Source organism: Suricata suricatta, chromosome 17, assembly GCF_006229205.1.
Source record: "Suricata suricatta isolate VVHF042 chromosome 17, meerkat_22Aug2017_6uvM2_HiC, whole genome shotgun sequence".
In the NCBI taxonomy this organism is placed as follows: domain Eukaryota; kingdom Metazoa; phylum Chordata; class Mammalia; order Carnivora; family Herpestidae; genus Suricata; species Suricata suricatta.
Window position 1 is genome coordinate 55,415,877 of NC_043716.1, and position 11,739 is coordinate 55,427,615.

The following is an 11,739-nucleotide window of genomic DNA, read 5'->3' on the forward strand; positions in this document are numbered from 1 at the left end:
GGACGGAGCCCCCCGTCGCCGCCCCCGGGCCCCACAGCGCGCGCGGCCCTCCGGGAGCGCGCCGCTCACCCAGCTTCAGCAGCCAGCCCTCCCGGTCCGGGTTGAAGAAGGTGTGCGTGAGGTCGTTCCCGTCGTCCTCTGGGATCTTAAAGGGCTCGTTCTTGATGCTCTCGTACAGATTCTGGGGTGAGGGACGACACTGCATGCCTCTGGTTCCAGGGGCGCCTCCTCCCCGCCCCCCAGTCACGCCACGAGCAGGTGCCGAGCGTGCGCCGCACGTCTGTCAGGCGCCCAGACAGGAGCGCAGGACCGGTGCTGCCTTCGGGCGGCTCGGAGACAAAATAAATACGGTGCCTCGCGGACAAGCAAGCCAGAAAGGAGCCCGACTTGCCCCTGGCGGGGAGGCCCAGGCTCATCAACCGCCGGCCCGCGCCCACCGAGCCCCGCCGGCGTCTCACACGTCAGGGGCCTTTCCGAGGAGACCCTCGGAGGGCCCCGGGTCTGCCCCCCGGCCCCGCCCCGCCCCGGCCCGGGCGCCCTCACCCGGAGCAGCTCCTCGGGCAGGTCTCCTCCGTCGTTGATGCCGCGGTTCATGGCGACGAACCTCTCCACGGTGGGCTTGTCCTTGACGTTGGGGTTGTGCAGGCTGGTGTTCAGCATGATGATGGCAAAGGAGAGCACGTAACAAGTGTCTAGAGAAAAGAGCAAAAAAAAAAAAAAAAAAAGATCAGAAACATCCCCCCCAAAGGAACAAGAAACAGCCGATGAGATCAGGAACGCAAGACTCGCTCGCGCAGGATGGAGACCGCTCCACGTGCTGACGCCCCCCGACCGGCAGTCACACACCGCCGACCGCTAAGGGCCGGGCACAGACCTGCAGCACCTGCTCAGGCCCTAAGGGGATTATGTTTCCGGTTCAAAGGAGAACAGGTTCACTGCAGACAAGCCGAGGAACAACACGGCGTGTAGAGAAGAAAACACGAAATACCTCTAATCCCACCGCCTGGTGATGACTTAGGTCGCTTTACTCCACGAACGCGGTGCCACCAGCAGCACATGACTAATGCAGTCAGTGCGGACCCCTGACGAGACCCGAGTCGGACAGACAGGCAGGTCTGAATGCTGCCATTTGGCTGATCGCTAGCATTCTCTCAGGTCCATAAAACCTCTTTTTGTACCTGTAATGCTAATTTTTTAATTCTTTTTCCTACACTGAGGCAGAGCTGGGGGAACCCCGCTCCCTGAGGAGGAGCTGGCGTTCGTGCTCCCTGAGGCGGAGCTGGGGGAACCGCACTCCCTGAGGTGGAGCTGGGGGAACCGTGCTCCCTGAGGCGGAGCTGGGGGAACCGCACTCCCTGAGGTGGAGCTGGGGTTTGTGCTCCCTGAGGCGGAGCTGGGGGAACCGTGCTCCCTGAGGTGGAGCTGGGGTTTGTGCTCCCTGAGGCGGACCTGGGGGAACCGTGCTCCCTGAGGCGGAGCTGGGGTTTGTGCTCCCTGAGGCGGACCTGGGGGAACCGCGCTCTCTGAGGCGGAGCTGGGGGAACCGTGCTCCCTGAGGCGGAGCTGGGGTTCGTGCTCCCTGAGGCGGAGCTGGGGTCTGCGCTCCCTGAGGCAGAGCGGGCGCACCGCGCTCCAATAGCTGCAGGGGCACCATGCACTGCCTGTTACGCACCCATCGCCACACCACGGTGTCACAGCGGTGCCACAGTGTCACTGGCTGGGTTTCCCAGGCTGCACTTCCCTAACAGCTGGTTACAAAACGGGCCAGCCACAGAGACGAAGCGCGTGATTTTTAACAGGTGCGCGCTGCCTAACTCACAGACACTACGACACGCACACCCCCGCCCCCTCATTACTCCTCCCCGGACTTCTGGATCATTCTGGACCTTTTACTCTCGTCACCAACGTTTAAGTCCACACTCTCAGCATGGACCGTTCGTTCTAGAAACTGTCTCAAGCTGAGAAGGGCTCTCGTGTGGGGCAGCGGTCAGCGCGGGGCGCAGGCCCACCTACCCGTGGACTGGAACACGCCGCTGTTGCACTGGCAGTACCGCTGGGCGAACGCCTCCATCATGCGGTCGATCTTCTGGGCCTCTCCCGGCAGCCGGAAGCTCCACAGGAACTGCCTGGGGGGAGGGGGACAGCTGGGTCACGGGGCAGGGGCTGCGGGGGGGGGACAGCCGTGTCACTGGGCTGGTGCCTGAGTGGGGGGACAGCGGTGTCACCGGGCTGGGGTCTGAGTGGTGGGGGGACAGCTGGGTCACTGGGCAGGGGCTCGGGGAGACCCTCGCTGCTCCCGGGATGGCTGTTAACACTCCCGGTGGATGTGAATCCCGAGGGGCAAAGGGAAACCCGCGGCTGCTGGAGTGGGTAACTACCCACTTCCTATTCTAGGACGGGGAATTAAAGGGGTTTCCAGCCGGAAAATTAGAAAAAAAATTTCACAGGGCGCCTGGGCTGCTCAGTCGGCTGCGTCCGACTTCGGCTCAGGTCACGATCTCACAGTTTGTGGGTTCGAGCCCCACGTCGGGCTCTGTGCTGACAGCTTGGAGCCTGGAGCCCACTTTGGATTCCGTGTCTCCCTTGCTCTCTGCCCCTCCCCTGCTCACACTCTTTTAAAAATGAATAAATGTCAAAAAACAATTTTTTAAGTAAAAGAAAAAAAACCTCAAAATTGAAATATTCACCAATTTCCAATGAAATTACCCAAACAAAAGACATGAGGGAGGTTTTGGCAAATACGCTCTTAAGACTATAATTCAATTCTCTTTACCAAATCATTTGAGTCACAGGCTCTTAGGCTGCTTTCCTTTAAGATCTTCCAGGATATTCACCCCCCACCCCACCCCTGCCGCCCCCAGACACATCCTGTTTCTAAAACGCCACACGGACAGGACACAGGATCGGAGACCTGCCTCCCGTACCTTCCAGGGCGCCCTCCTCAGACTCACTCACCGTAACGCCTGGACAAGGTTAAGGTCGGTGAACTCGTGCAACTCCACAAACGCATGGAGAACCTGAATATTAAACTCGTCTCTATCAATAAAAAGAAAAGATGGGGGAGGGGGAGGAAGCAGAAATCAGGCACCGACCCTGCGCCCAGGCTGTCCCCGGCCAGGCGGCTTCCGCGCCGGGTGCCCCGCGTCCTCTGTCCCCGGGCCACCGCGACACCAGCCACCGCTCCCCAGGAGAACCTCCGGGTGCCGTGGACCGCGCCCTCCTCTGGGGCTCCGGGCGCTGGCAGCCTCACCTCTCGCCCAGGTAGTCCCCGATGGCGGTCTTGTTGAGGCCCTCCCCCTTGTACAGGAACTGGGCGATGTCCTCACACGTGTTCTTCAGCAGGTCGTTCTCTATCAGGAACTGGATCCCCTAGAAAGGAAGGCCACAGAGATGCCAAGGACGCTCACCCAGGAAACATCTAGAAGGGAGGGGAAGGGTGGAGGAAGAACGGGGGCGGGCACTCGGGACACACAGGGTCAGGGGCCCGGCTGAGCTGGGGCGGAGCACGGACGTGTGACCTGGGCCCCACAGGAGGGCAGCGTTGGTCCCCAGCGCAGGGCCCGAGGCTCTGGCAGCAGCACCCTTACCTTTTTCGGGTCCATGTTAAACTTCTTCCTGCCCATGGCCACCTGCTTGTTCCTCTGCATGTTCTTCCTGTGAGGCAAGCGGCACGGCCGCGTGAGGGCTCCGGGCGTCGGGGAGCTGTGGGAGGCCCCACCCCGGCAGCACAGGGGTGTCGGGCGATGCTACCCAGGGGAGCACGGGAGCGTGCAGGTCTGCGTGCAGGGCCGGCAGGAGCCCTGACCCTGACCCCGGCTCACCTGCTCCTTCTACCCCACTGTTTTTTTGGAGTTTTTTTCACGTGATCATTTAAGAAACTTTATTAAGGGAGCACCTACAGACCACACAACACACCCTTCTTCACTGTGCGTTTGAATGATTTCTTCCTGAGCTCCGAGGCCGCGCGGCCACCGCCGCCGCCAGCTGCGGGGCATCTGCAGCCCCAGCGAGGGCGTGCGGCGGGAGCTCGCCGTCCCTCCCCTCACTGGGCTGTCCCTTCACCTGCCGGCACCGCGGGGCGACAGAAGGCGGCAGGCCCTCCCACAGTGAGCGCCGAGCATCGACCTGCCGCCGCGGCACGCGCGTCTGTCTCACATTACAGGGATGTGCCACGCGCTTCCCCACGGCCACGCCTCTCTCGCCAGCGCCTGCCACACCAGGGCCCCCGGGCCCCCTCTTGTCCAGGCTGTCTTCTCCTTACTGATTTGCATGTGTTCTTTACATGTATATTCTGGAGACAGACCCTGTTTCAGACACACGAATCTGTCCCCAAGGGACAGCACGGGGCCCAGAAGGGCTGAGCGGGTCACCTTCCGCAGAACCCGGGCTTCACTCCTCTCTTAACAGCACGGCCCACACCCGCTTGAAAGAGCAAATCAAATGGTCTTAGGAAGCCAGACAGGGGACTTAGGCTTAGAAAAATACAGACACGTAGTGAGTTAGAAACAGCCCAGTTACCGCACAGGGGACTTAGACAACGGTCTGGGAACCCCATTCAAAATGAAACTCTGGCGCTTCCCGTGGTGACCCTTCAAACACTCCGGGTGCTGCGCTATCCTGTCCTGTCTACGCGCCCTTCTCTCTGGAGACGGGGGGAGCGGTGCTAAGCTTTCCCTTGGCCCAAGGGAAAACAGAAACTCTAACAGGAAACACCACGGGCAGTGAACATGGTCAGTTAAAGGCCGTTTCAGCCTTCGGGGGCCTCGGGAGTTCTCTGCAGCCATGAGGAAGGCCCCCACCGTCAGCGCCCCTGCCCTGCAGGGGGAGGACGCAAGGCGGTGCGCGTGCATGCTGAGGACCCAGGACAGACACACGCCTTCTCCGTTCGTGTGCCACCAGCACGGGCCGGACAGACTCACCGTTCTTCCGTGGACCCCAGGTTTTCAATCTCGTTGGCCACCTCTGCTATCTCATCCTTCAGCCTCTACAAGACAGAGTGTCCGGAGTTACCAGGAGGGGCTGGTGCGTCTCCCAGAACTCCCTCCAACCAAAACAAGAGCAAATACACCAGAACGAGATAAAGTAAGACACGCCAGGAAAAAAAATCCTTAATGTGGAAAGAGATGGTAGGAAACGCATCTATTCGACAAGTATTTCCTGAGCTCCTGCCAGGAAGTAAACATCTGAGGGAAACAGGTGAAATAGGCCCCTGACCTCAAGGGGCTGATGGTCTAGGGAAGGACTTTCTAATCGCAGATGCTGTGTAACACGTGCAAGTCCCTTCCGGCCGCTCAGAGCCTGGGTGCAGCCTGCCCAGCGAGGCTGCTGGGAGCTCGGGGCAGCGGGGCCGGCAGTGCGTGGCCTGGGCCGACACTGCCGCCAAGCGGCCGCCAGAGGGAATGTCCATCACACGCCCCAGCCTTCACAACGCAGGCAGGTGGGCGCACTCAGAAAGGACACGGGGTGACCTTGGAGTGAACTACTTCCGCTCAGACTTCCCGGCGTTTATCAGTGAAGCAGGAACCGAAGAACTTGGGCAGATCATCAAAATGTGCTGACTCCAACAGCCAGGCAGCCTTTCCTCCCCTCCTCTGCCGCTCCGGGGCCACAGGGCTGTCCCCTCCTTCCTGCCCCCACCCCTGAGCTCCCAAGTGTTTTACTAAGAATTCTCCCAGAATAACAGGTGCTGCCCGAGGACTGCAATAACCCAACCAAGGGCTTCTGGGACTCGTTTCTGCAAAGCGTGGCAGCTGCGCCAAGGAACTGGGAGACCCTCTGGTGAGAGAGCAGCGTCTCCTGGGGACGGGCAGCTGCATGAGGTCCCGCACCAACAGGACCTCAGGACCTCACTCAGCCCTTACGGCAGCCTGTCAGCACGTGTGGTCATTCTTATCTTACGGATGAGAAAGCCGAAGTTCAAGGAGCCCGAATCCTCCCGTCTGAGGTCACTGCTCCAGAAAGACGCAGCGCCAGGACCGGACGCCGGCCTAGCCGAACCTGAAGCCCGCGCTCCAAGCACCCGGGCCCCCACTGCGGCCCGCTCAGCACCGCGAGCTCCATTTGGGGGTCCCCTAGCTGGGATGGCGGACCAGCTGGGGTGGGGGTGGGCGGGCCTTTACCAACCCCTCGAAGGTTCCATTTTCCCAACGGTGGAGCCAAGGTGACGGTCAGTAACCAGGCTCAGCTCCGAGCCGTGGTGGGGTCCACTCACAAGACCCAGCAAGGAAGCTCTGTGCGGGACACCTGGGACAGGGCACGTGTCCCCGCTGGGACCGCCTACCTGAATGTCGGCCAGCAGCTCCTGCTTTCTCCGCCGGATGTTCTCCAGTTCCTGGCGCTCCTCTGCAGTCAGGTCGCTGGGAACTGTCGGGGGGAGGGAGCGTTACTAGGAAAGCTTCATCTTGCAAAAAAAAAAAAATTGACCCCAGGGACCCCAAAAGGACAAGGACCCCATGGAAAAAGCTAGAAGCCCATCTGGGAAATGGGGACCACGCTGGACCCCCACTCTCAATTGGCCTCACAGGGGAGGGCACCCCGACGAGAGACACACTCAGCTGAACGAGCACTTGCCAGGGGAACGGGAGAGGAGAGGCCGCTGGAGGTCAGGTGAGGTTGGCCAGGGAAGGAGGAGGACGGTGGGCCGAGCCCTGGCCGTTGGCGGCCTTACCGTGGGGGCCCTTCCGGCCCCGGGGAGCCAGCCTCCCGAGGCCCCGGCTCCCTCGCTGGGCCCGCCCCGAACCCAGCATCACTCCACCACGACCTTAGGTGGGGAGGCAGCAGCGGCTGCACAACGACATAAACCCTTCTGTGCTGTTTCTGGAGGCGGGGACAGAGGCTGCACGCACAGAGACGAAACAGTCTAGAAGGATGTACCCCGACTGAGCGCTTAACTCTGAGGACTGGCTCATGAGACTTCTCTCTCTCTGCTTCATACCCTTCTGGTTGAGGATGGTGTTTTTAGATTTATTTATGTTGAGAGAGAAAAGGAGAGAATCCTAAGCAAGCTCTGTGCCGTCAGTACGATCCCCAGAACCGTGAGATGGTGACCTGAGATGAAATCACGAGTCAGAGGCTCAACCGACTGCCCCCCGGGCGCCCCAGGCCTGAGAATACAGCACCCGGCGAAGCACTCCTTCCTCCCAGACTGCCTTGCCTCGCCTGGAAACACAGGGACGTGGGACAGAGCCTGCAGGGGACCCCCCCCCCGCCCCCCGACGCACTGCGGAAAGCCGCATGTCCGTGGGAAAACGCGCGCCGGCATCGGGAAGGGATGAGCTCCAAGCCCGGCCCCGGCCCACCACGCACCACGCAGGGTCACTTCACACAAGTCACTTGGCCTGTCTGGGCCGCGAGTCGTCGGCAGCAAAGTAGGTGCACACAGTCACCGGCTTCGTGGGGCTGTCGGGAGGATGGGGTCCAGCAGGACAGGTGCCCCAAACCCCACCTGGCGTTTCATGGGAGCCGGAAGGCATTGGCTTCTGTTCCCTCGGGGCAAGAGCAAATGGCACCCACGCGGCCTGACGGACGGATGGGCTCACGCAGGTGCCTAAATGCCTCAGAGCCACACCAGGTGGTACGCCAGCCACGGGCCACATGCGGCCACCAAGCACTGAACCGGGACTGGATCAGTCTGAGATGGACCGGATGCATAGACTTCATACAGAAAGGTAAACTATCTCTTTGATCATATTTTATGTCGATTACACATTGAACTCATGACTCAATAAAAGATTATCTGAAATCGCTCTCACTTGGGCTACTAGAAAGTAACACTGCGTACACGGCTCAGATCACATTTTTTTAAATGTTTATTTATTTGTTTTCAGAGAGAGAAGGCATGTGTGTGAGCATGAGCCAGGAAGGGGCAGAAGGAGAGAGAGAGAGAATCCCAAGCAGGCTCTGCACAGTCAGCGGGGCTCGAACTTGCAAACCGCATGACCGTGACTCGAGCCGAAACTAAGAGTCGGACCTTAACCGACTGAGCCGCCAGGGGCCCCCATGGCATACCACACTTCCCCTGGACAGCACGGGGCGGGGACACCAGCCCTGCCTCCAAGGGCAGGACGCACGACTCTCTGTGATACTGACACCTTGCCGCACGCAGAGACCAGTTACTCCCCACCAACATTTCATAAGAATCACGGGAGACGACAAAAGAGGGAGAAACAACAGGCAGTGACGAGCCTACACCAAGGGAAGGGGGAAGGGGGGCTCTGTCAGAGGCTCTTCTGTTTTGACCCGTCTCCCCACTCCCTTCTCTAGAAAAGGGTCTCAATTTCAAACTTCCCCAAGATGCTCTAGGACATGCACCTGCTGTCACAACCGGTCTTCGCACAGGACGGGACTGGAACCGTGCCTCCCTCGTGTGAAATGCACGGGCGGTAGCGTTTTACCCTCCGCTGCCCTGGCGGCGGCTGGGCTGTCACTGGCTAACCGATGCACGCAGTCCCACAAACGTCAGAGGCTGGAGGGTTTCTACGCCACCTTCCAGGGGTGGCCTTGCTGTGTGTCCGAGAACCCCGAGGGAATGCTCCCCCTCCCCCTGTGCTCACGAACGGGGGGACCGGTAACAAACCAGCGATGGTTAGCGTGAACACCGCATCGAGGAAGCACACAAAACAGATCCTCTGTTCTCGAGAAAAGCACATGCTGAAAGGAGCTTACTCTCCCGCTTCCGGATCTCACGGAGCCGATTTTCTAATCCATGGGGCCTGCAAGGTCCTCTTAAGAAACAATTTCCTGAGGTTCTGGAGGACAAGCATTCATTCTAACGTAATAGGCTTTGAAAATTTGAGGCAACAGTTCATTTTTAATAGCTGTCCTGTGGTGAGAATAATCAGGCTTTGGTTTTGAAGCCACAAACACAGCTTAATCAGGTCAGCCAGGCCCCTGCCCAGGCAGGCAGGCAAGACTAAGGTCCTCAGAATGAGGCTGACGAGAAACAGAGCCATCGGGTAGGAAATGTATGTCTCCAGAGCACTGTATGGCCCCGAGAAACCGATTTTTCTCATTCCAGATGGAAACTCTGCGGCTGCTTTGTTTTCAGAACCTGGGCGCCTGACCGCTCTGGGCGGCGCTGACACAGGGCCATGTGGCTACAAGGCCACAGTCTAGTTTCTGCGCTCTAAATTCAGACGTGCTGCCGGACCGCGCCCTTCCAGGGTTCTATTTTAGAAACAGTAAAGGAGTCTCTACACAGCTCTAAACCTACAACATCACAGCGTGCGGGGAGACAGGGGCCCCCGATGGAACAAACTTCTGGGACGGAGCAAGCAGAGCGCCGACCCCTTCCGGAGGGCTGCTCCGCAGGTGCAGGGGTGCCGGGCACACCAGGGATTTCACATCCGTGTGCAGATGAGGCAAAACGGGGGCACTGAGGCAGCAGCCAGGCCAGGGGACCTGGTGCTGACCTGCGGCAAAGTGGGCCCGGGCCCCGCTGCACACGAGACCTGCCCCACAAGACGGGCTCCCGTTTAACCTGCCGCTGCGTCCGCCCTGCACCTGCAGGCAGGGCCGCGCCCACGGCCCCAGTGAGAAACAGCGAGGCAGGGGACGGAAGGCCCGCTCGGGAGTGGAGGAAAAGAAAACTTTGAGATGACAGAAAACCCTGAAAAAGGGACAATGAAGGAATACACTAGAAATTACACGCATTTTTGCCCCCCAGCCTCCCCATCGGAAAAGGATTAACAGACAAAGGTGAGGGACTCCTGCAGAGCAGAGCAGAAAGACTTGAAAACAGCAGTAGAGATGGACTCCGTGTCCTAAGGTTTTTACAAATCCCATCAGAGACACATACACTGTAAAAATTCAGAAGTTGAAAAAAAAATTCAAGAACTGGAGGATTAAAGAGGATCCTACAAGCTCCGGGGGCAGGAAGGGAGAGGAGGGTGTGGCTGGTTCCCAGTGGGTCCTGGGAGTCAGGAAGGAGGTTCTCCACAAAACGAGTTTGACCTTAGACTTAATTCTCGGTCAGCTGGGAGGGCAGAACAGAATCCTTTCGGACGCGGGAGGGCTCCACGTGCACGTGCCGTGCCCCCTCGGGAGGAGGAAGGCGTGTTTGCAGGCCGGGGCTCCCCCAGGAGCCCGTGGGGGCACACGCGGTCACGTGCGTGGTCAGAACAGGAGGCGGGCCGGTGGGCTGCGAGAACCTCACCCCAGAGAAGAACGGGAAGACGAGTGAGGGGTCCTGGGCCTTCCCCCGACGGCACATGAACGCCCACTGGAGACAGAGAAGACACCGGAGGGGACAGCGGGCAGCAGTCGGGGGAGGGGACGGGAGCCCGCGGGACCCGGGCGCCGGCATCGGCTCCCTCGCACACCAGGCTCTGGGCCGAGCGGCGAGAACACGCTTGTAACGGCGCGGCGCCTCCCTGTCGACTTTCAGAGTCCACCTGCACACGCCGAGCAGAGGCTGATCCGACACGCGTCGCCCACGGCGAAGGCCGGGGGAGGGGCACGTAGAAAGGCGAGGAGGGTGCCCAGGCACCTGCTTACAAAAAGCAGCGACGCAGGTAGAAAGTCAGGAACAAGAAAGTGAGGTTGTAAACACGAGAACGGAAGTTCCAAAGGTGAAAGCAAAGGAACCAAAAAATGGACAGGGAGGGGCGCCTGGGGGGCTCAGTCGGTTAAGCATCCGGCTTCTGGCTTCGGCTCAGGTCTGATCTCACGGTTCGTGGGTTCGAGCCCCGCGTCAGGCTCTGTGCTGACGGCTCAGAGCCTGGAGCCTGCTTTGGATTCTGTGTCTCCCTCTCTCTCTGCCCCTCCCCCGCCCATGCTGTCTCTCTCTGTCTCTCAAAAATAAATTAAAGAAAAAATTTTTTAAATGGACAGGGAAAGAGTGAAGAGGAGGAGGAAGAAGAGGAGGAGGAGGTCAAGGGACCATCTCTGACTTTAATGAAATAATCAGCAGGTCAAAGCCAGAAAAAGTTCATTACTAGCGGCTGCTTCTGGGGAGCGGGTCTGGGAAGGGGGGGAGGGTCAAGTGCTCCTGAATACTTTAAAAAAAATACGCAGAGGTGCTACCGCCATTTCTAAAATGAAAAATGAAAATGTTAATCTACAGTCACCAGAAAAGACGGGCCCTCCGTGTCCTGGGAGTCAGAAGGAAGCAGCTTCTGGCTAATTCGCCGCGAGAATCAACAAGGCCTGTGTTCGCGTGGACGGGGATGTCCCCTGACATTAACCGCAGGCTCTCCAAATGCAACTCTGCAGCCCACACTCGGCCACCCTAAATCACAGCGCCGCTGCCTTCTGGCTCAGCAAACCATCTGAGAACTTTTCTTTTCAAATAGAAGGGCAGGTTTGGATCTCCTTATTCTAGCGCAATCCTTCCCTGAGCCCAGGACAAGCCCAGTCAGGTCCCTTCCTGACGAAATGAGCGCCTGCACTTTGCCTCCACTCCCACTCTGCCCGCGAGGAAAGCGCACGCCACAGAGGAAGTGCTTCATGTCACTCACTAGCAAAAAGGATCAAAACCGCAGCTGGAGAGGCAGAGCGGGGAGCCCCACCCGCCACCCCCAGGTCTGGGAAGCCACAGTCACATGCACCCCGCACCCTGCGTTGGCTGGAAAAGCAGCCTGGGCCCCAGGAAGGGCACGTTTCCAGGCCGTGGCTTTCCCTCGAAGCCATGAGGGTTAAATTGCAAAAGATGGGCTGATGGGCCAGATGGCAGAGCAGCAAACAGCTCCTCCCCGCCCCCACCGCCACGTGCTGCAGCCGGCTGGCTCCTGTGCCAGGAGG

General features: G+C 59.5%; 1 protein-coding gene across 2 annotated transcripts in view; it reads right to left on the reverse strand.

Moving 5' to 3' along the window:
- The window catches only part of CYTH1 (cytohesin 1), a 37,947-nt gene that overhangs the window by 13,365 nt on the left and 12,843 nt on the right, over nucleotides 1-11,739 (reverse strand). For both annotated transcript variants that reach the window (XM_029928288.1, XM_029928287.1), the window contains exons 2-9: nucleotides 6,281-6,363; nucleotides 4,920-4,984; nucleotides 3,588-3,654; nucleotides 3,251-3,369; nucleotides 2,956-3,036; nucleotides 2,014-2,126; nucleotides 544-692; nucleotides 70-181 (exon numbers count right to left, since the gene is read on the reverse strand). In XM_029928288.1, the coding sequence (XP_029784148.1) occupies nucleotides 70-181; nucleotides 544-692; nucleotides 2,014-2,126; nucleotides 2,956-3,036; nucleotides 3,251-3,369; nucleotides 3,588-3,654; nucleotides 4,920-4,984; nucleotides 6,281-6,363 (789 nt within the window). The remainder of the gene's footprint in view (nucleotides 1-69; nucleotides 182-543; nucleotides 693-2,013; nucleotides 2,127-2,955; nucleotides 3,037-3,250; nucleotides 3,370-3,587; nucleotides 3,655-4,919; nucleotides 4,985-6,280; nucleotides 6,364-11,739) is intronic.